The sequence below is a fragment of the Physcomitrium patens genome, chromosome 15 (genome assembly GCF_059467195.1).
Source record: "Physcomitrium patens ecotype Gransden chromosome 15, ASM5946719v1, whole genome shotgun sequence".
NCBI lineage: Eukaryota > Viridiplantae > Streptophyta > Bryopsida > Funariales > Funariaceae > Physcomitrium > Physcomitrium patens.
Genome location: NC_143424.1, coordinates 6,244,692 through 6,269,129, shown reverse-complemented (window position 1 = coordinate 6,269,129; position 24,438 = coordinate 6,244,692). Strand labels below are relative to the sequence as shown.

General features: G+C 38.3%; 2 protein-coding genes across 6 annotated transcripts; one reads left to right on the top strand and one right to left on the bottom strand.

Moving 5' to 3' along the window:
• Window positions 1-4,622: 4,622 nt before the first annotated feature.
• LOC112292560 (uncharacterized) lies at window positions 4,623-9,654 on the top strand. 5 transcript variants are annotated; one of them, XM_024541157.3, is made up of 7 exons: window positions 4,623-4,902; window positions 5,101-5,292; window positions 5,574-6,188; window positions 6,540-7,117; window positions 7,603-7,672; window positions 7,790-7,835; window positions 8,214-9,654. In XM_024541157.3, the coding sequence occupies exons 1-7, from the start codon at window positions 4,845-4,847 to the stop codon at window positions 9,481-9,483; spliced, it is 2,829 nt and encodes a 942-aa protein (XP_024396925.1). In that variant the 5' UTR covers window positions 4,623-4,844; the 3' UTR covers window positions 9,484-9,654. The 5 variants fall into 5 exon arrangements, with proteins under 5 accessions (XP_024396925.1, XP_024396924.1, XP_073395372.1 ...); XM_073539272.2 differs by having other exon boundaries at window positions 4,763-4,902; window positions 5,187-5,292; window positions 5,634-6,188; XM_024541158.3 differs by having other exon boundaries at window positions 4,763-4,902; window positions 5,187-5,292.
• A 2,992-nt stretch (window positions 9,655-12,646) lies between these two features.
• LOC112292059 (uncharacterized) lies at window positions 12,647-24,186 on the bottom strand. The gene is made up of 15 exons (XM_024540166.3): window positions 23,695-24,186; window positions 22,998-23,477; window positions 22,614-22,654; window positions 22,302-22,419; window positions 21,752-21,806; window positions 20,143-21,453; window positions 17,200-19,707; window positions 16,825-16,943; window positions 16,359-16,489; window positions 15,494-16,250; window positions 15,203-15,251; window positions 14,382-14,677; window positions 13,986-14,102; window positions 13,348-13,621; window positions 12,647-13,032 (listed from the first exon to the last, which is right to left on the bottom strand). The coding sequence occupies exons 2-14, from the start codon at window positions 23,078-23,080 to the stop codon at window positions 13,354-13,356; spliced, it is 5,853 nt and encodes a 1,950-aa protein (XP_024395934.1). The 5' UTR covers window positions 23,081-23,477; window positions 23,695-24,186; the 3' UTR covers window positions 12,647-13,032; window positions 13,348-13,353.
• Window positions 24,187-24,438: the final 252 nt, after the last annotated feature.

Below are 24,438 nucleotides of genomic sequence, written 5' to 3'. Positions count from 1 at the left end.
TTAACTTATAATGTAAGTTTTCTATATGGGTACCATATAGTTATCTTGTTTTGCAAGCTATCAATACATGTGGCACATGGTTAGCTTATTGAAATTTTTTTTAACCTATCAATTAATTAAAAACACATATAAGGTCAAAAAAGCATCTAAAAAGCTTTAAAGAAGCTTCTTTAGAAGATTATATGAAAATTTATTTTTACCTATTTCTACCTATTCATATTATATAAATAATAATTATAATAGATATATATCTATAACATCAAGAAGATTATATTTTCCACCAAAGGCTAAAAAAGTAGCATTTGATCAATAATATACCATTCTTTTGAAGCCAAAATAATTTTGTTTGTATACTATTTCTATAGTTGTACTTATTGTTTCAAGTTTTTTTGAATAAATTTGTGCAGCATCAGCTAAGGACTCATTGATTTGTAATATCAAGTAACATTTTCATAATCACAAGTTCAAGTTTGTAGAAGATTTTTTACATTTTATAGATTGTTTATATATTCTAAAAGGATTGATGAATTTTATATTCTTCAATCTTATTATAATTTTCCAACTATATGACATTTTAGGTTTAATAAAATATTAGAACTTATCTTTTAAGATTTTTGATGGCCTCAAATATAAAAGATTGTAAAGGACTTTGTTCTCTTATGTGACATTTTATTAAAATCGAAGAATTCTTGATATCATCCTTATAGATTTTTATAGCCACTATCAATTCCAAAGTAACCATGGTCTTCAATAATTTGCTACCATCAACTACATTTGATGTTATGTACATTATTGTGAATTGACTTACAAAGATAGTAGATTTTATCTTGTATAAAAAGATAATTTTTAGAAAAGAAATGACAAGGCTCTTTCTTGATAATATATATTGACATCATGGCCTACTTAATGACATCAATTTTTCATTAAAAATTTTAATTTATATCAAAGTTTTGGAAATATTTTTTTCAAATATTGAAGGTGGATATCAAAATTTTTTCTCCTTTTATCCTCAAATAGATGGTCAAAAAAATAAATCAATCAACTTTTAAAAGATTACTTGCAATGTACCATCAATTATTAGTAAGATAATTGAATCTTATATTTATCTTCAACAAATTTTACTTATAATAATACTCTTCATGCTTTGACTCTAAACACCATTTTACTCCAACTATGCTTACTATCTGAAGCTTGATTTATTAGGTATATCAAAGGATGAAAACCCAACAATTGAAGATCTTAGAAAATAATTGTCAGAGTTTCAGTCAACTTTGAAGTTGCATTTATAAGAGCTCAAGATTCTTATAAAGCATCTCCAGATGAATTTAGAAAAGAATTTTTTGCTATTGAAGTTGGAGATAAAGTAAGGCTTTTTTAACAAAATATTAAGACTAATTGACTTTATAATAAGTTGGACTATCAAAGATTGAGACTATTTTGTATTCAAAAGTAAATCAATTTAGTCACTTATTGGTTGGAACTATCCACATCTATGAAGGTACATCTAATCTTTCATATTTCTCTCTTAAAAGCTTATTTAGAATCAACTATTTCTAAAAGAATACAATCATCATTATCTTACATTGAAATAGATAATCATGTGGAATATGATATAGAAAAGATTCTTGATTCTTGGTAAAAAAGAAGAAAGATAAAATATTTTATTCATTAGAATGGCTATGATATCAATGAGCATACATGAAAATCAATAATTAATCTAGTTAATGCACTACAAAACATATAAAAGTTTCATCAATACTATCTTCAAAAATCTAAATTTATTTTAGGATGACTTTTCTATGAAGCTACTACTAAGTTGTTGTATATATCAAAGAAAGTAAATATGAAACTGATACTCTTTGTAGAGCTCAAAATTCAATTGAGAAGTGATATTACAAACATCTAATAAGAAGATTTTAGAAATATTTTATTAAATTCTAGAAGATTTTATAAGATTCTAAAAAGATTTTTAAAAGAATCTTAGAAGGTTTTAGAATATTTTAGAATATTTTAGAAAGTTTTAAAAAATTCTAAAAGGATTAAAAAAGTTATTTAAGAAGCTTCTTAGGATTGCTTCATCTTTAAGCAATATAAAGACTCCTTGTAAAGCTTCCTAAGATTGCTTCAACTTTAAGAAATATGAAAAATTTTCAAGGAGCTTCCTAAGATTACTTCAACTTTAAGCAATATGAAAACTTTTCAAAGAGCTTCCTAAGATTACTTCAACTTTAAGCAATATGAAAACTTTTCAAAGAGCTTCCTAAGATTACTTCATTTTTAAGCAATATGAAAATTTCTTAAACAGCTTCCTAATACCAATATATATAAGAGTCAAAGTTGAGGGGATCCTCAATCTCAACAAGATAACTCTTAGAGCTCTAGCTCATCTTTTTTAGTATTAAATTTCTATTTATTTAATCAAATCACATTCTTATTAGTTTTCTTCTTAAAATTATTCTATTCAATTTCTTGTTTAGTATCTTGTAGGGTGTATCTATGATAATTCGTTTAGTATAGTAATTAAAAAAACTTATTTTTCAAAAAAATAATTCTTTTTAACAACCATACTCTTTGTGTTATGGTTGCATTGCTTCTTTGGACAATATTAAATAATGTGCTTTTGTTTTTTTATAATATAAGCATATTCTTTCTTGATAATATTAAATCTTTTTTTGTTGAGTAAGAAGATTAAAATAAACTTTACAAATTTGCATAGGTGTAGGCCTTAATAAATAATTTTTAAAAACTAAAGATTTTTTGTCATAACTTGAATTGTTTCTCTCTATCTAAATCTTTATTTTTGGTGTATTTCAAAAAATCAATTATTACTTATAATAGCTATATAATAAATTATTTTAATATATCTATTTTTGGTATTATCAATAATAAATATTTGATATTATATTTTATTCTATTTTAAAATCAATTTAAAAGAATTTTATTGTTATAATCTATATTGCAAGCCAAGTTTTGGAATTTACTAATATATACAGTGGTTGATCTAATCCTTGTCATGAAGATAGAAGTTTTGTCTATTTTATCTTTTTTCAATTACTTTCTCGAAATATGATTATAAACATGCTGAAGAATAAATTTAGGTCATATAAGAGTCATGAACTGTTTTCTATAAAAAATGCAAATTAAAAAAGAATAATTTAAGATAATATTGTACCTATAAATCTAATTAGAATAGATTCATTAAGATACTAAGAATGACGTAATTGTAGATATTATCAAATACATGAATTTCAAATAAATAAATTATCTTTATATTCTTATATTATTTAAATAGAATACAAAGAATAAAATTTTATAGTATTAAAAATAAAATAGCTATTGCCAAAGAGATGAAGATTAGAAATTCTTGAAAGAAGACTAAAAACAAGAAAAATAATGATAACAGTGGAAAAGGCCTTGTTCTTGCATCCATATATATTATTTGATTAAGAGCTACATAGAGATATTCTATAGAACCTCTAATATGTGTCTAACTTGTAAGACAAGTTTTCTATATGTGCACTATATGGCCAACTTTTACCACAAGTCACCAAATTTTTTGATACATGGTCAATTTTTTGGCTAAATTTTCAACCTAATAATCACCTATAAATATGTAAAAAAGTCAAATTTGTATCTATGAGCTTCTAAGAAACTTCTCCAAAAAACATTTATTAAATCTATTTACTTCTACTTAATTTTATTTAACTTCTTTAACCTAAATAAATATGTATGTCTGTGACAAGTGAATTTGTTATATTTTTCTTTTGAAGTCATGATTTTTAGCACCTCAAGAATTTTCTTAATCACTTTAATGATAGTAGAATTAAGTATGTGTGTATGTATATACATATATATATATATATATATATGATTTAATGATAATTTATTTTTTTTGAAAAAATAATTTCAAATTATTTTTATTGTGCTTCACAAGGTTTGTAGTTATAAGCCATTTTTTATTATTTTAATTCATTATTTTAGCTTTTTAGTACTTGGTTAAGATAAGAAGGGCTATTTTTATGATTAAATAGAAAAATATAATATAAAATAAACACATAATAATAATAATTTTAATTTTATAATTTTTTGTTATTTATAAATTATTAAGTTGATTGCTTCAACCTTTAAACATGTGCTCAAGGTAAGTAAAGTCATTTTCATGATTTTATAAGAACTAAGTCATGGTTGTAAATTTAATAATAGTAGTACCAAAATGTAAAAATTGCTATATAATAGCTTATGCAATTTTAGGTATATTTTTTTAATTATTATAGAAAATTTGATGATTGTAGTAAAAGCACTGCAAAATTATTTGCATACACCAAATTGTGAATATTAAAACTTGGTGATTAATGCATTTGTATATCTTAGTTCAAATATTCTTATACAATTTAAAGATAAAAGTGCAAAATTATAAGCAACGACATCCATCCTCTACGACGACGATGGGACGTCGTCGCCGTCGTGGACGTCAGGTCGGCGGGGCTCGTCAAGGGGAGGGGAGCCAACCGCGCTCTCTTTCTCTCTCTAGGACATCATGAAGACGGATGGTTTGGGTCACGAGGCTCAAGGTGCCGGGCCCATATTAGTGCGGGAGCGGTGTGGTTAGGTTTCGATTCTGCTACGGTGAGAGAGGTGATGGAGGGGTTTTGTGGCTTTCCCGACCGGCGATTGGAAGGGACCTCAGTGGATTTGGCGATGATTGCGGTGTTTGTTTGCTTGTGCCGTAGAAGAGAGGATTCCTGTCGTGCGTTGTAGCTATGGTGTTTTCGGAGAGTACCATAGCGATGAGCTTCTTTGTGGCTTAGGGATTGTCCGATCCTGGCGAGACCTGCTCGTGAGCTATGGCTGATGGTGATAGTGAGTGGAACCGGGACCATGCCAGAGCGGATTACGATGCAGGTCCTCTGAATCCTCCTTTGTTAGCCATTGCATCACCACCTCCTGGTTCTATGCTTCATCTCATGGGAAGCTTGTTTCCATTGGCTGATATGCAATGTGGAGACGTAAACAGTGAGAAGAGTGAACATTATCCTGTCTCTTCACATCCAGTTGCGCTAATTTCCAATAGTCCATCTTCGTCTTCTTCTCCTGCTTCAGAATATCATGTGGCGACTGAAGTCCATGTGTCCACCCCCGATTATGCGCTGCTAACACACTCGATGGGATCCCCATGCTTACTGAAGGGAGAAATTCCTTTTCAGCTGCAGGCTTCTGGCATTTGGGATGCGACAGCAGCACCTGCTACACATCTCTCCCAATTTCCTCATCTTCGTAGTAGTTTGCGTACAGGTGCTATTTGCCTTTTCCTGTTCTTCATGTTTGGGTGATCAAGTCCTTTTTCTTTCCTTTTTTCAAAATCTTCATGCAAAAGCCTGCTTACTAACAAATTCAAAGTCTTAATGTCGTTCATGAATCTTTTGTGGAGTTGTTGAATACATATTTTTTTGAAAGAGGTATTCTGCAGCTCATCGGGTCCATTAACTTCTGCCTAACCAGTATTTATACTTGTTTTATTCGTATTACATGCTGGCTTTGCTCACTTGAGTGTTTGCCCTTCTTTGTAATAAAAGAGGTTGGAGAAACATCTACTGCTCCCTTCATGTCAAATTCTTCTATTGGTTTGACCTCAGCTGCCGCGGTGCCGCGCTTTGAAAGTGAATCCGCCGACATACTCATGCCTTCTCCTTTAGCAATCCGGGGAGACAAAACTGTACTTGATCACATGGAACCGCACCCCGTTTTGTGTAATTTCAATCAGTCAGATAATGCGACTCCCTTAATCGCTTCTAGAACTCGTCCCTCAAAGAAATCGCCTCCTTCAAATCCTCCTGTAATTGTTGGACAACTTCCACCTGTACCTGATAGTATCCCAAGGGATCCTGTACCGCAGGCTGGGAGAGGTGAGGGTTGGCCTTACGCGCCACAAGGTTGGCCGAAAGCTGATGATAAATGGGGTTGGAGGGTGGGCAAGCGAGCCAGCAGCAATTCGTTATGGATCGATAGATATGTTATACTACCAATTAGCCTTTTGAAGTCTAGAAGGCCGGGAAAGCCTGCCGAATTCGCCAGTCGAAGGAGTTTCTCAGAGTACTTTAAGCAGAATTTTCCCGAAATTGATCCTGATAGCATATTTAAAGCATTTGACTGGAAAGTTCCTGCTCCGAAGAGCACTGAGGATAATGAAGGTAATGTGCATTGCTTCTCTGTGTCTCTTCAGTTGTGTGGTGTTCATCAACCGTTGTTGCAATTGCTTGATGAAAGTATTGGGTTGTAGGGCTGTTCAAATTGCCAGAAACTCTATGCGAGGATAAGAGATTAGACATTTCTGTTGCCAAGGTAAGGCATAGAATAAACGAGTTAATCATTTTCCATTGAATTCACTTTGATGTCAAGAAAATTGGATTTCAGAGAATTATTTGTACACTCTTTACTCCAGTGTATTTATTCGATGTCACCTCTTTTAAGATACCGTCTCTCTTATACTGCTCTTTGTACCTGCTCACGGATGTTGTGCTGGTGTGGTTGGTTTTTATTAGCATTTGATAAGCGAGGGTCGGGCGTCAAACGAGATAAACCATCGTCCACGGACGGGGACGATGGCTGGCAAAAGTTAAAGAAACAATGTCGGGCAGGCAATCCAGATTGCCTTCTTGTAAGGGGAAAGGGCGGTGCATTTGAATCGTTGGAGAGCTTGGTCTGTCATATCTGTTGCTCAGAGCCTGGCTTCTGCTGCGAGTGTAAATGTATACTTTGTTGCGAAACCTTTCTGCCGGATGCTGATGAAGTCAGTATCATCCGATGTCGTAACTTTCCCGTATCGGGGGACGGTATATGTGGTCATGCATCTCATCTTGAGTGTGCACTGACTTCTCAGTTAGCTGGGTCCATCAAGAAGAATGGGCTGGATATGGAGTATATGTGCCGACGCTGTGACAGGAGGATGGATTTAAGAGAGACATTTACTCGTTTGGTCGAGGTGTTGAGCAAAACTGTTATGCGGTCTAAGGTTGAAAATAGTCTCCAGCTTGCGTTGCGAATAGTACAAGATCCAGATGATGAGGCTAGAAGCCCCGGGAAAGTTCTGGCGACTTTGATTGAAGACGCTCTTAGGAAGGTGGGAAACTGCACTCCTTAATTCAACTATATGTCCTACATAAATCAAACCGAGAGTTCATTTGTGGTCCTTTCAAACGGTAAACGCTGAATTCAATTTTAAAGTCTAACATTAAGGAGGGTTTTTTCCTTTCTTTTCTTTTCTTTTTCTTTTCTTTTTTCCTTTTTTTAAAAAAAATCATGTTGGCGCGATAAACTTGTAGAGATAGACTTGGAGATTGTTCTTAAAAGTTCGGTGAACCACCTGGAATCAGGTAATATTGTATTCAGCTAATATCATGAGTATATCAGTTCATCTTTGCTTTGCTACACTTGTAATGATAGAGTGTAATGAGAGCAAAGCTGGTGTTTATGGAATTGATCGTGCTTGTGGAATTCACTTAAGGAACAGCTAGTAGTGTTCAGTAGGTTTACGCAATGAGTTTGAGATGTTGGGCACTTTGTTGGTTTTGCATGGACTTGGGCTCAACTAATAATTTGTTGCAGGTTCGACTAGGAGCTGATATTGGCGAGGTTTACAATGAATTGACCAAGCAACGTCTTGGACTTCAACCAGGTGACTTCCCCATGGAATGATTAGCAGTGGTCGTTGCAGCTTATGTTAGATTTGAAGTTAAGTGGTTCATTCCAGATAAACTCGTTGAGGGGATAACACGGGCTAATGGTGCTTCAGGACAACTGGTTTATGCTAGTGAAGTGTCGCATCAAGTTCAAAACGGGTGAGTGAACGTCCAACTGTGAAGTATTCACATTGCCAGTCTTATATGAATGGTGCTGTCGTTCTGGTTGGAAGCCTGTTAGGGACTACTTCATGACACATTTTTCAATTCCAACCCATATACATCCATAATGATAAAAGAAATCACTTAATGAATTACAACTTGAAGGCGTTTGCGTTGATGGGTTGTATTCGGACTTGCGACGATCTGAGGGGTCTCTGTCCAAATGAATCGTATCTCAGCTTACAGATCCTTCACGATTGAAATGCGTCATGAAAAACTATTCAGTTCGGAATATTTCCATTCAATACTTGGTTATGAAAAAGTGTCGACTTGGACATTTCTGACTTTTGGTCATGTGAACAACCGCACAGGAAGGTCTGGAGCAATGGGACCGAAGTCTACACTGGAGGGTTCACAGCATCCTACGGAGACTAGTTTAGACAAATTGCTTTCTCCATTGAGGTCTTCGGTTTCTTGCGATGCTTCGATCATTCTCCCCACTCTGATTTCCTCTCCCCACGTTCAAAGGTCGCCGACTGTCAGCACTCGACAAAGTGGTTGGAATGATACCTGTCCTGCCTCAAATAATCCAAGCAACGCTTTGATGGTATGGTATGGAGATTCTCAAGCAGATGGAGTTGCTACTACTCGAGGCAAAAGGCTTCAATATGTACCCTCTATGGACATGAAAGTTCCAAGAACCTCAATTCAGGATTTTCCAAAACCGGAAGGTCAAATCATGTCGTCTGTAGTTTTGCAAACTCCGTCCGACATTTTAACACATACAACAGATCTATCAAGCCTGATACATCAAAGTGTAAGCAGACCCCCGACTTTGTCAATACAGGAGCATATTAGGCAATGTGAAGCTATGGCGAATAGGGTAAGGGGTGCCGCTGAGCTTAATACCCCGTTCAGTATGCTTTCAGAAGCTGTATGTGGTGAACCAGAAGTTGTGCCTACTTCAGACTCAAAGCCTCCAAGTTTTTCCGGAGGCTCCTCGACAGCCGAAATTCATGATAGCCAGCCTCCGGCAAGTCAGGTCGTTAATCCTTCTGCTGAGGCTTCACACTACACAAGGGAATCGGGAATTGCATCCATTCCCTCCAGTTGTAATCCCAGGAGCCCAAGTTTATTCAAATCACAGGAGGCTGGTGAGTGCATTGCGAATACAGACCTCACAGAGGTGCCTAGGATAGAGCTGTCAACTATACCCACCTCTAAGCGAGAACCGGATGTGGCTGACGCTGACGGTTTGGAATCAGAGTATGAGGATCAGATTATTCAGGCCTTGGAAAAGCTTAGGAAGGCACAGGCAGCAGAGTATGCTTGTGCCGAGAAATATTTACATGCGCAGAAGAGAACTATTATTGAGCATTACCTACAGCTTGGAAATGTTTGTGGAGATATTGCTAAGAATGGGAGAGTCAAATTATCTCCAAAACAAGTAAAGAAGGATCTGTCTAAATCGATTACTTTTACCGACCGTGCTATGAATCGTCCTGTTGATCAGGTCGGGAAGATGCAGGAAGGGGAGAAGATATTCGAGTCCATGCTTAACATCTCTAACGGTTTTGGCCAGGCTTCGAAAGAGTTCTTACGGGAATTTTTCAATTGGCCGCCTACTGATATTGCTGAGTCTTAGGGATGGTTTGTTTCTCCAATGCGTTCTAAAAGGTACTCTGTTAATGGAGACGGATTGCCTTACAGGTAGACTCATCGGTGATATTTGTGATAACATTTTAAATGATCTGTGAAATGGTGGAACTCTTAATTTTTTTAAGCCAAGAAATGATGGACATTGTCAGAGTGTTAATAGACTTTTGCATGTGTATGTCAAGTTTGATGCTTTTTCCGTGGATGGCTTGGTGTATTAAGCCCGATAATTAAGACAATCGATTGCCATTGTACATTCCGTCAAAACGTAGGCGTAGTTTCGCCTCACAACTGTTCTGTTTCAGATATTGCAATATAAAGGCAATATTTGGAACATTTGAGCCTGCATTTGAAATAATGTATTGTGATGATACACTCGTTAAAATATGAGGCTAGTTAAGATCAGTCGATGAGTTATCTTTGATGCTGATGATATGAGGGGTATATACTAGTAAGCAACCGAGTTCTTTCAATTTCTGGAAATTTGGAGGATTATCACGTCAAGTTAACTCTCCTGTCATTGCCAACCTTAACATTTTTTAATGCATTTGTTGATATGTAGAAATGAAAATAAATGTAGGCATAAAGTTGATTTTGAACGGGAAATAAATATGCAAATTAAATTTTGCTTATATATATATATATATATTGGATTGAAATTTAAATTATTTTAGTATACTAGATTGTATAAGAATTTCTCTAATATTTAAATGCACCGTAATCAGTAAAGATTATGTAAATATTACAAGTTACATTAATTTATTCTTTCACTTTTATCAAAAATATTCTCAAAGAATGAAAAAATAAAAATAAATACTAAGTTTTAGTGTGGAAGTAAATAAAAATTTAAAATTGCTTTACAATAGTTATCTTTGTACTTTTTAAAATTCAATTACTTGTTTAAAGCTATTTGAAAATAATTATATAGATTTATAGGACAATTTTGCAAATTAATTGAAAAAAAAAGAATGAAAAGATATGAACTATTATATAAAGATAAAACTTTAAAATTATTCATTTTTTTTCTTTCTAAAGTAACATAATTCAAAACTTATTGAATTAATCTATTCATAATATAAAAAAATGAATCAAATCTTAAAAATTAGTGTTAAATTTTTTAAATGGTAGATCAAATTTATTGTCTTGAAGATAAAAAAAAATTAACAAAAATATTTACTTGGTTTTATTATTTTATTTTTTATACATCTAATTTTAAATAACATATTTCAAGTGATATATCTTAAAGAAATTTCTTATGTTATAGTCAATAGTCAACAAAATAATTAGACATAACAAGAGCTATTTCTTTAAAATGTATCATCTAAAAGTTATAATTATAGTATAACAATTAATATAAATAATTATAGATTTTTATATTGGAATTGTGTCTATCTCATCATATAACATATAGCCACTAGCTTTGCACAAACAATTTCTGCATTTAAAAAAGTTGATTAGATGTTTTGGTGTACTATATTTTTTGTCATGAAATGTTGATCTTAGAAGTTTTTATTAATTTAACAATCTCTTAGGACTTTAAAGACAAATCAGATTGATGTCATGCTTTGTAAATATCTTAGAAAAATTTAAACTTTCTGATTGGCTAAAGATTATATTCTTAAAGTTCAGTGGCATACAACCAATAAAGACATCTTAAATTTGTTTGATCTTTGGAGAAACTGAATTTGATCATGAGAAAATTAGAATAAAGAAGAAATAAACAAACTTACAAATATTATGCAAACAAGTTGGGTGTGTGATTTTTTAATAAATAATTCAAAAAAACTTGATTTTATTTACAATTTTTGCAAATTATTGACAAGTCATATATTTATTTAGGATGTTAAAAACCCAAGATATTTTTGTAGTTATATTAAATAGATATATTATTATTCTATAACCATCAATCCAAATATACATATAATATAACTCAACTATATCAATTTAAGTTATGACCATTACATTGATGGATATTTAATTTAATGAGATTGATGCATTCATCTCTTATACTTTGCACACCATTTTCTATTTTTTACAAACCATTTTAATTTGTTTAGTTTTAATCAGAGTGCTTCAATAAGTATATATATATATATATATATATATATACATGCCATTACTACAAAATAATAATAATAATAATAATAATTAATTGATTAATTGTCCATGCAGACATCTAGAGAAGGTACTGAATGACAAAAACAACTTAAAATTAGTCTCTGGAAGTAACCGTCCATTACATTTTGTAAACAATGTAGCTCTATCTCAAAACCCACAATTTGCAAATCGTAAAGCAAAGCATTTGAGATTATTAACATGTCACAATATACCTTAAAAACCTGTTAAAGCCTTGATTCTGCTCCACTCTTAGAACTGCACACATTTTCAATCATTTGAAACAATCATTTTAACCATGAGTGACCTTTTTCTGGCACCTGAAGGAGGCTACTCAAGCAAGGTTTATTAACGAGTACATGCGCATTTCCACCTAGTATCTTGAATGTATTTCACTATCTTTTAAAAATGTTTCCATTTGAAACATATCGTAAAAGTCTAAGTTTATAATGAATTACGAAATAATCTTTTAGAAAACCATCACATTCAACTTGCTGCAGTTGGGATTATTCCACAACTTGAAATCCTACATAGAATCCAAAAGTAGTTTATTTCAGCCAAACATTCTAGTTTTTCAATCTTCTGAGTTTACTATGGGTGCACATGAACATAAACCATGCTGAGTATTTTCTTAAAAGTATAACCAGTTTACATTTAGATCCTAAACTCAATTTCTCTGTTTTCTTCTCTCTTCGTCTTTTTTTCTTTTTTTCTACCTTCGATAGAAGTTCTGTTGTTCTAAAAGACTTTTACTCTCCTTAGGTTAGAGTAAACAGGCAGTGGTATAAAATTGGGGCAGAATGCCACTTGGACGGCCCAATTCTGATACAAAAAGTGCAGCAATCTGGAAAGGGCTACATAAAAAACAAAAAAAAGTCAATTTCGGAGGATTTGCCATTATAAAAATTTCTAAGCATACAAATCGGAAACTTAAAACCACCTAAGAACTTGAGTTGGTTCTAAGAACCAGGTCGTTGGTATATCAGAAAATTGCATTCACGTGGACGACATACGACACTAACTCCGTCGAAGCCAAGTTTGCGAAGAATAACAAAAACGTGATCACATTGTTCACAAGATGGTAAATTTGACAACATTTACAAAGGTGCGATTGGTCACACCATGTCAGAGCCAGCATCAAAATAATCAGCTGCCGAGGATTCCATAATGGAATCCATTTGTAGAGCTCCAGGAATGTTTCAATGACTCAGCAGACTGAACCAAAGCCGAGTATAATTTGTCGAGTGCGAAACTCATAAGAGATTGGTGGTGGATTTGACACCCGCTTTGAGCGGAAGCTGGACATGAAACATGTCTCTGATGTATTACCTTACACTAAGTCTAGATGAAAGGCAAAGAATGCTCCTCTATATAACCCCTAATGGCCTACAGAGATTCCATTCCTTGTCAACCTAACCTTCTCCTGCACAGGTGTAACAAAACATTGTGAGACGTGAGAATGTACACCCTCAAATCTCACATGGATTCTAGTAGTAATCATTACTGTATTTGTTATTATAATGAAGTGGGTTTTACATTTAAGACTTCCAAATAGAGTCAACTACATAATAAATAAAAAATCACATTGACAGATCCCCTCGCTTAAACGACTATACCATCCAGATCCAGATGACGAATCTATCCATCCAAACATGATCCAACACGATAATGACTTGGAAAAGCCTTCACAGGAAATTAAAGGACAAACAGGGATAGTAAAAATAAAAGCAACCCATACCTTTTGTTACAATGGAAGTAGCATTAAGTTGTCTGGAATCCTTTGAGGAACAAATACAGCAGCTACAAATCTTTCAGGATACGCATTCTCAGGGCTGTACACCAGCGGGGCTTCACGATGTGCTTCTAGCTTGCCACGAGGACTACCGTTTGGACTAGATAATCCAGCTACAAATTCATTGCCATTGACCCTCGCCATCCGATTCAACACTACCAACTTGTCAAGATCATGTAATTCCCTTGAGAGCTTCGATGCAGTAGGTGCTCTTTCCAATCTGTCCATTCCATCACCTCATTAGATGCCAGAATGGTAACAGAGAAGATCTTTTCAGGCACTAAATACACATACATTAAAAGAACTGCACATTATTTAAAATCAAAAAAAGAAATCACTTTGTTATGCATCATCTAGTTGCCGTCTTAAAACACCAACCAAAAGGCTTATTGACCAGGATTCAGTATATACTCCACATATGGACAGATTATAAACTTGGGAAAGATTGCTTCTTCATTCCTATAACACACTCATGTTGAGATCACCGACAAACATATGAATAAAGGAAGTCATTTTCAAGAAAGAAATACATTTACATAAAGCCCGACATATAGACATCAATTTAAGGCTCCGCTAATCCATACCTTGACAATACGCCCTGCAGATCTGTCATTTTTTGTTTGAATTGCACCTTTAATTTGCTTGGAAGCCCAAGTGCGCTGGTTCGTTTAACTACGGCAAGCTGCTGCTCACTCTTTACACTGCATAAGCTAAGAGGGTTTAGATACCGAAATTTGGAAGAACATCGGATTATCGTCAGATGATTCCTGGAAGTCATCATAAGGTTTTTCAACATAACCAGAATGAACTTCCTAGTATTCAGCAATGATTATGAATGACCACTACTTCCAAATTTTACATGAAAAGAAAATTAAGAACCTAACTTCTAAAAATGTATATCTGATAACTTGAAGGGGAAAACATTAAATCTAGATTGTGAGATCAAGAAAGTTTTGAGGGTTAGAAAGTAAGAAACGTACGATGAATTATCTCCATTGCCGTTTTCTGCACTCTCTTCAATAGCTTCAATAGCAACAGCGCAAGGAATTTCCCTGTTCAAACCAGTGGCTAGCCAACAAGCTTCGCTCACTGCAAACTTAGCAAGCACAAAAGTGGCAGATTTATAATCATCCAAGGTACTCTCCTTAAACAACTGACAGGGGAGAGCTGGAACAATCTGCTGCATAAGTTGAGTGGTGAATTTCAATCGCCTCTTTGCCCGCTTTACACACATTGCCGTAATATCAAGTGTCTCCACGGCGTCGTTGAAACGTTCCTGTGAACCAGAAAGAAAACGCTAAACAATAGTTCATGTTTACACCCTCTGGAACAAGAAACTCATAATTTCCAAAAGAGTACTATTAGACCTTCATCGAGGCAAAAGATTACTCCTAATATCATAAATAATCAAGTGCAGAATATTCGTGCGTGACAGTCATGAGACAAGCTTTGCATAGGTAAATCTTAACCTCACTGTTCACAATTGTAAATAGAGGATGTGACTGATTATTATTTTATTCGTACTAATATGAATACTATCGAAATATACATGTGACTATTAATTTAGAAATATTATGGATATATAAATATTATTGTAAAATGGATGCGACTAAATATCATCAATTCAAAAATACTCAAAAAGTCATTCACAATTACAATCGCACTATCACATTTACATCCTAAGTGCATGTTAACGCATATAATAATGCCAGGTCGATAAATTCTCCCAAAAAGGAAAATTAGTTTCAGTCAAAGACGTAAAAGACAGCAGGCTCGTTTGTAAAGCTATTGAAGTCCATACCTGGTCTGGAACAGAGTTGGTTGCTGCAGCCCACTCCATCTCAGCACGGCTGCATAACAAATAGCAAACGAATTATAGTTGGAAATAAAACCTTATACTACAACACAAAGCAGAGAGCCTAACGGGTTTACTCACCGTACAAAAGGAAATAACATGTGCACTACCTATCCTCATCAACACAAACAGAACACAACTTTCATGCACTCATGTCATCTCCAATCACACCAACACAAGACCAAAGTTGCCCCCTGATATAAGAACATAATGCGAAATATCCAATAAGTGAAAAACCTTGTCGTTGGAAGATTCGTAGACCCTTGTGAAATGGTGGTGCGCCAGGGTACAAGTGGTGGATACTCTTTTCTTTTTTTAAAAAGAGGTGTAACTGGAGTTGCTTGCTTCATCTGCTGCAGTTGCTGCAAGGCACCAGGTTGATTTTGGGCTAATCCAACACCAACTTGGCCAGGTTGGCCAGCAACCATCTCAAGTGTAGTCGACTGTTTGCCAGTGGAAATCCCTGCAGGCATTGCTGGTCTATCTGCAAATCCCACTCTGGACATATGTTGCTGTGCTGCAATTCTAGGATCTAAGCCGGATGACATATTTGGATGATCCATTGAATGGGCAGCTGCGTTAGCTCTTTGACTCTGTTGCAGTTGCTGTTGAAACTGCATTTTAGCTGCTTGACTCAGGCTTTTGTACAAGTTCTCAGCTTTCTGCCTAGACATGTCGTTAGGGAAGTGCCTGTTAACACCAAGCAAGGCAGGCTTCATGGCCATCCTATCTTGCATTGGGCCATGTCTTGGCAGATTTTCAGCCTGTAACTGCGCAGCTCGCATGTTTTGTGCCTGCATCTGAGCCTGCATTTGAGATTGCATTTGAGCCTGTGCATATGCAGTAGACTCCTGCCTACTAAATTCATGCATTAGGTTCCTGCCTTGATGCCAACCCTCATTATTCCTCGACAGTTGTAGCTCCACCTGTTCCCTTGACATTAATTCTGGTCGCGAAGGGGTGGGACGTTGCAGAGGGCTGGTTCCCATGGGTCCTATACAAGGGAATATCACTAATTAAACAGAATACTGGCATTGTCTTCTTCGATGCAATGAAATATTAGAATAATATATCAATAACGTGCAGAAGCACTGAGACATACCTGGTCTCAAGTGTGCAAAAGAAGCAGTAACAGGTGCAGCAGCATCCTCCAATGCTGTTCCATCTTGTTCTTCCATGGCTTCTCCAATTTTCTCACCCTGCTCTGCCTGATTCAACAGCTCCAAAGTATTTCTGCAAGTGAAAGCGTTCACGAAGTCAATTATATTTATGTTTTCATGTAGAGTATGATCAATAACTATACAATGACTGAACGTTATCGAACCAGGGCAATGCTCTCCTAATTAGAACAAAATTGACCAAACTAACGATTCAGAGTACATTGTCCCTCCACTGGGATAACCAATTGCAATCTCAAATGCAGGCTCAAACGCAGGCACAAGATACGCGATCCATTATTGGGACTCATCATCTACATGATTGCTCAAAATATAATCATGTAGATGATGAGTCCTAATACTCGATAATGCTAGAAGGTGTTGCACAAAATAAACATAACAGTACATTACCTTCCAGGATCACCCATGTCTCTACGGCCAGAGTACCGCGCTCTGTGAGCTAACATACTATTAGCGTAGGCTGTGTGCTCATCACAAGCACTTCCAGGTCTTGGTGGTGTAAAATATTCCTGCACAACCAAGTCTTCTTAAGTACGACATTAAGAAGTACACCCCAAAAGCAATTAGAATATCAGATTTGATTCCTTCCAGAAATATTTAGCTATCATTCGAAACCAGACTCAACATGAAAACTAAAAAGATTAAAAAAAACTTAAGATCTGTTCAGTAAACACGAAACTTCATTATCTGAAACTAACTTCCAAAGCACATCAATATCCCTTAAATTAATAGAGAAGCAAGTGTAACGCATGCTAAATCATGTACCTTGCCCACGTTTCCACCCACATTGCTTGGCTGAAGTGCTCTCACTCCAACCTTGGACTGCTCGGTTCGGATTTGATTAGCTGCATGTGCCCATCCTGCCATGGCATCGTCTGTGGCTCCATTCATCGGAGTAAACCTTTCACCACCATTTTGGTGCCTATAGCTAGCCACTGCATTCATCGACCGGAGTGGTTGGGACCGTGAGGATTCCTCTCGCATGCTAGAAGCTCCAGCATTCATCATAGAGGACAACCGATTCTCTGCTTGTTGGTTGCTTAGCTGCAGCTGTAACCTACCCTCCTGCTGACCGCTACCGTCCATCACTGTGTCGTCAAGACTATGCCTAGTATCAGAGGCCCAAGCACTATTCCTCCCCTGATTCTGCAAGTTGGCTTTGTTCATTGATGTCTGGTGCTCCACAGGAAAGTTGGCTTTGCTCATTGATGTCTGGTGCTCCACAGGAAAGTTGGCACTATGGACAACGGGATCAGGATTCTGAATTATGGCATTTCCATCCCTATCCATACGATGAGAAAATGAACTGGCTTGATCAATGTGCCGACTTGCTGGGCTAGGATCATTTTCGCTCAAAGATGCCTGGCTCATAGCCTCCTGGAAGCTTGGACCCTGATTGTTCAATTGCTGCCTTCCGTCAACATCCTGGAAACCCTGAACAGGCTGTGGGCTTCTTGAAAGCATTACCTGATGCTCATCCCTAGTGACACGTTGACTTTCTACGCTAATAGCAGCCGGCATCGTGCCTTGACCACCACCCCAACCACCCTGTGTTACCCTTGCATTTGGATCATCAGATAACTCAGACTGCGATCGTGCCACATGGGCGTTGTTTTGCGCCCACATTGCGCTCTGCTGCTCTTTAACTGTCTCAGATAGCTGATTTGAGTTCCCTGAATTTTGCACACTTTGCCACAAGCTCTTCCAGCTCGTCTGTCCACGATCAATATCCGTAAATGCCTGAAAAGACGGATTAGTAGGTACTGATTGTTGAGAGCTAGCTTGCAACAAGCTGTGGTTGCGCCAATTGCTTTCCTCCTGAGAGTTCTGCAATTCCGGCTGCCTCCCATTCGCCTCCAGCTCAGAAAGTTCCATCATCGATGCCCCCGACTGCAATGACCCAGGATGGATGATACCACTGTTTCCATGAGCAGCTAAAGGATGTACGGCAGTAGACTTCGGAGTTCCCTGTTGAACGATGGAGCCACTTGGAGTATTATGGTGTCTCGAACCAAGCTCACCCGATGACTGAGAATTACTTGGTTGAGCACCATGAGCTCCCCATGCGTTTTGCTGCACCTTCGACCTCTCAAAGGCTAAAGAGTTGTCAGTATCAGGAGCACCATGGCCTTCACTCCCACCAGACCAGCTGTTGCTCTTGAGCGTGGAATCCGTATTTCCTGGCAAAACCACTGGAACCTCAACCTGCGATGCATCTGGATCCATTTCGTAGTTGTTCCACATAGGCTGCTGTTTCCTATCGTTCACATTCTGCAAGAAGGAGCCACCCGCCTGATGAATACCTTGCTGGTAATTATGTCCAAAATTACCTGCCAGATATGCACTCCTTGCCTGCGGCATCGGTCGCATCATATTAACAGGACGACCCTGTACACCTTGAGCATTTCTGCTGGGTACCATCAGATTATGTTGTTGCTGTTGTTGCTGTTGCTGCTGTTGAATAGGATCCAATGATGTTAGACTTTGAGAAAATAGCTTAACATGGGGAGCCCCATCTTGCTGAACAGCATTCCCCCTAATATTCTGTTGTTGAAGTCTCTGCGCTTCTTCTAGGACTTGTCGGTTAGCTGGAGAATGATTACTCAGGTGTGAACTACCAGGGAACCCTTGCATATGATTCACTGCCTGAGGTTGCGACTGCTGTTGCATAGCTTGTCCGAACAACATTTTAGCCTTCGGAGGCTGAAGATCTGGAACGGCCGAACGACCTTCCATTTCAAGCAAAGGCGACGGCCCTGCTCCAAGACTACGAGGAATAGGCCTGTTGATTTGTGCCGGAGGTGCCGGGTGCTTGCCCAGCCCGCCCAGGAATGCCGGTACACCTCCACCCTGTACGTTCGCGTAGGGGTTTGACTGCTGACCAGTCTTACTGCTAGTTGCAGCAGATGCATGCATGGATTGATCAAGCCCAGAAGCTTTCATAGCCAATTGATGCCAGCTGAAACTGTTGTCTTGTCCCAGAAGATAATTAATAGAGCCCTGCCCAGCTCCAGTCTCATTCTGATTAGAGTACATAAGGCTCCCAGCATTGTTTTGGTTAACTGCTTGTAAATTTGGGTGCATAAAAGGAGGTTGACCATCAATACCCATATGCTGAGGATTAACACGCTCAGGTTGCTGTTGCATCACTTGCGGTAAATCATGTAAAGAACCTTCACCAAGAAACGCTTGGAACTGGTTGCCGGAGGCTTGATTCTGATTTCCAGCAAATAATTGTTGCTGCTGGGAACGCTGCTGCAAACGCTGCTTGGCCTAAAAATCAAGAATGAAGTTTAGCAAATGAAATCCTGATGCAAATTGCAGAATGAACCAATTTTGTCCTAGACAAAGTCACGATACGAAGTAGACACGGAACCTTTTCCTCACGGATTTCACTGGAGGATATTAGAGTAAAGAAGGATTCATTATTAAGTACTACAAAAATATCTTATACTTCACAATATTTCACTATCAGAAACAAAGAAAGGAACAGTGCCTTGGAGCACGCCTGCTCCCTAAAAAGAGTTTCACCACACCAAAAAGCAGACAGCACAGCATTCCTCACTGACGACAAACATCTCTTGGTCAGCACTTCTTGAATTCCCTGCATGCACAGTCCCATCCCTAGCATTTACTGCTTTGAAATAGCATAAAGAAGAGCCAAAAGGAAGAGGTAAGATCTGAGGAGAGAAATTAGATGTAGCAAACCTGAGCTTGTTGACGTTGTTGCAGATCTTCATGAGTGTTATTGGCATAAGAGCTTAACTGGCGAGGTTGCTGCCATGCTGGCAGCGGGTGACGTTGCTGCTGCTGCTGCTGCTGCTGCTGCTGCCTCCACATCTGAGCTTCACCTTCGTCAAGCTGTTGCTGCCTAACATCTGACTGAGGTTGCCCCTTCATCGTGTAATCACCACTCAAGAAATCGTAGTCACTAACCTTCAATGGTGAGACCTCCATGGTCTGATTGTCATACTTGTTGAAGTTCTGGTTCTGTTGCCCGTGCATTCGAAGCTGCTGTTCTCTGCTGCTAGCTTCTTTCAAGCGAAGTTGCTGCTCTCTGTTACTCACTTCCTGCATTCGAAGCTGTTGTTCTCTAGTGGTCGTTTCCTGCTGAATTCGACGCTGCTGCTCCAGAGCTTGTTGTTCCCTAAGCTGCTGCTCTCTGCGCAGCTGCTCTCTGCTGTTGGCTTCTTGCATTCGAAGCTGATGCTCTCGATTCCTAGCTTCTTGCGCCCACATCTGCTGTTCTCGCATCTGCTGCTCTCTGCTACTAGCTTCTTGCATTCGAAGCTGCTGCTCTCGATGTTCTCGATTCCTAGCTTCTTGCATCCGTGCCTGCTGCTCTCGCATCTGCTGTTCTCTGCTGCTGGCTTCTTGCATCATAGCTCTATACCGCTGTTGCTCGGCTAGACCCATGTTTTGTGCAAGAGATCCGGCATGCGGAAATCCGGATCCATTGAAAAGGCCCTGAAAGTCATATTGAGAATTCTTTTCAGTAGTGGAACCCTGCACATTATCTAGTCTTGATGCATTTAGACCTGCCTCAGCTGGTTGAGGGATCTTGTGAGGCTGAGCAGAATTCGTAGGCAAAAAAGAGTACATAGAGGGGGTCGGATCACTATTTACTGATTGTGGCATAGAATACATGGCTCCTGGATATTCCGAGCTACTTTGTGCACCCCCAATCTTCAACTGCATTGCTCTTCTTTGATCTTCAGTCATTGCTGCCCAGTTGTAAACCTGTGATTGTTCTCGCTGGTTATTATTGGCCATCCAAGTATTCTCAGGCACCCACCAACTATTAGCTGCCGGCTGAGGCTGCTGAGAGGTCTGGCCTGCCTCAAAGAATTCCTGATTTTCCTCGGCTCCATCACTACCAAACAGCGATAACTGCGACTGCTGCTCTTGTGGCTGAGGTGCTTGCGTTTTGGCAAAAAAGTCTACACTAGAAACAGGCTTTGATACTGGATGAGGAATCTGATAATCTGCGTAATCCACATCGCTAGCAGCTACCCCATCCTGTATCATCCCTCACACAATGGCGCATTATAACCCAACTGACCACACCATTTCAGTTACGAAAAGATACTTGAATGAACAAAGCAAGCATGACCGTGATGTCAACCTGGCATCAACATATTTCTACACACACACACGCACATATATATATTCCAATGTTCTGAACGAAAGTAGTTAAAAGCCCCTAATTACATTAAGTACCTACCAAGCTGCAATGCCGGAAGCTTAACATAATGATTAGAAAAAAAATACAAAAAAAACGAAGTAAACGAAACTGCGAAGGATACTGTTTCCATACATCAGCATTTGAGTGCATCGCTTGTTCCTTGTAGAGCTGTTTCTCCGAACCATCCCTGCAATCGAGGTAACCACGATAAACATCCAATGAGATTGCTTCTTTACAATTCTAGAACGGGAACACCCATCATACTCTATTATGAGGTAGGAATGGTAAATGTAAACTGAAACCATTGGACCACATCTTTCAGCATCAGGATTGAGTGGAAGGAAGACAACAAGCTGGTTGAAAAGGTCTATGGTCGAAATTGCAACTCGACTAACTACGGAGCTTTGCAGAACATAAATCTAACGAAGCGAGTGATAATAATCGAGGGCTACAGATTCTTCGATTACATGTAAACAAACGAAACGGATAATCTGCGAAAAAGTAACGACACATAGTAGGAAAAGTTAAAAGGAGAAAAGCAAGGCATTAAAATTATGTAGGTATTACTGAATATTAGCTGGAATTAGACACGGCTAATCTAGTATTACATCAGACTCCTGCTAATTTCAGCACATAATACCACACCGTTGTGGAAACCCCCAAAAAATGTATATTCACTCACCTTGATTGCTTCAGCGACTGATTTTCGTTACTTTCAGGAGCATAACCGTAAGGACCAACCACTCCCGAACCGTCTAACAGTTCAAACGAAGGAAACGAAGAATCTGTTGCATGCCCATCTTTCGTACATCACAGAAAACCAGTACGTAAGCATGGTACAATTTTGACCTTGTCACGATCAAAAATTTTTTGAAGTTTTGAACACTTCATGTATTTGATAAACTAACAAGTGAACCAACACATTATACTAGAATGATTCACTAAAAATTAACTTGGAACCGACAGTGCCTTAAATGAAAACGACCGTGCTCACCTGGAAGCAGGACAGCAGTAGCCTCTGGTGCTGAAGCAATGCTGCAAAAAAGAAAGCTGGATATAAGTGCATGAACATGGTGAAATTGAAAGGAGCAAGACTCCCACTGAGAGAATTGAACAATCAAGCCAGCCGTATGCATGTTATAAGTTCGTCCTAAATGCTATTTCTCCGCCATATATTCTACCTCCACAATCCACAAAATAAATAAATAAATAAATAAACACACACAATTTACTCTGAAGAACAGGACACCGAAAACAAAGATCCCTCGCAATGTATCAAATTTGGAGCTGCATCGGTCCCACGAATGTGACAGTGATCGATCCAAACTCTGACTACACTCGGAACCAAAACACCCAGTGTATCAAGGCGGGCACATACTTGTTGTTTGGTCGATCCAGCAACGTAAAATCAATGGATGCGTAACCATCCTGCGACATAATGAATTCATTCTCGATCTCCATAACCGTCAGTACCAACGCGAAAGTTCTGGTCCTTCCTTCGAGGAAAGTTGCCAAACTCCTGGTCCTGTCAATACTCCAGCACAACTTCGCTCGCCATTTCTACACTCTACCTCTGACAAACGCCACTGGAATAGGCAATTCTGTTTTCTGTCCCTGAGAACATATTACCTCCAATCATGGAAGGGGGGAAATGCCACTGTTCGCACACATTCGTCGAAAACATTGACAACGGCATCTCCAGGAAATAAAGGTAAAAACTAGGAGCTTGAAGTATAGTGGTGCGGACTGTGAGAAAGAGTTCAACCCAGCTCTTCCATGCTCTACGCCACCAATATTTTTCACCAGTCACTTAGCCGCCCTTTAGCCAGCCCGACCAAGTCTTCCAATCGACCTATTCCTAATTCATCACATCCACAAGGTCAACACTACCACAGATAAACCCCACTACAAATGCCATGACTCAAAATAAATAAATGCAGTGTTTTCGCGATGCCACGACCACCGCAAAATACATCTTAAGCATCCGCGCAAAAGAACCCTGAACGGCACGTCAAAGCTCGATTGTCGGAATGAAAGGAGAGTAAAATAATAAATAAACAAACAAAAGAACATACCTTGTAAAGTTTCCACCGCACCCGAAAGCTCCAAGCCAATCTACTCACAAAAACAGCTGACTACTCTCAAGAACCTAGTCTCAGCAACGAATACGAGCATCTCCTGCTAAAAATACCATGGGCACTGGAGTTCCACGGCAAGGATGTATTCCCCTGATTCTCCCAACAACCCTAAAGACAACCCCAAACCACCCTCGGAGCAAAGTGCCGATATCCTCCCCCCGCTTCCGTCCACCTCTTAAACCTAGGGTTTTCATCCACACACGGAACCACCGCTATCCACCCAAACCAAACCAACACAGCAGCAATAACACCACCTCGCACACTGCAAACTCCACGAAACCCTCTCGCGCGCGCGCGCACACACGACTAAAACGATGTAAAGGATTCTCCAATTCAAACCGCTTCAAATCTATTCAACCACGGGGATGATTGGGACTATCAACACGCCACCTGGGCCTTGAGCTCCTTAGACACCGCAACAAAAAAACACGAGACTAGCAGGCACGGTCACACGTGCCGGACACCATGGTCACCATAACAACAACAACAGCAACAACAACCCCTCCTCGCTAAGCCGGTGTAAGGCCATCCGGCACACCATCCTCCTGCCCCCCTCCCCCTCCCACCCCTGCCTGCCTGGTCTGCCCTGCCTACTCGCACCGATTCCGTGTCCGCTCCTTGGGCTAGGTCGATCTCACCATAGCCAGCAGGCCGAGAGTCCTGGCACATCCCTCCCTCCCT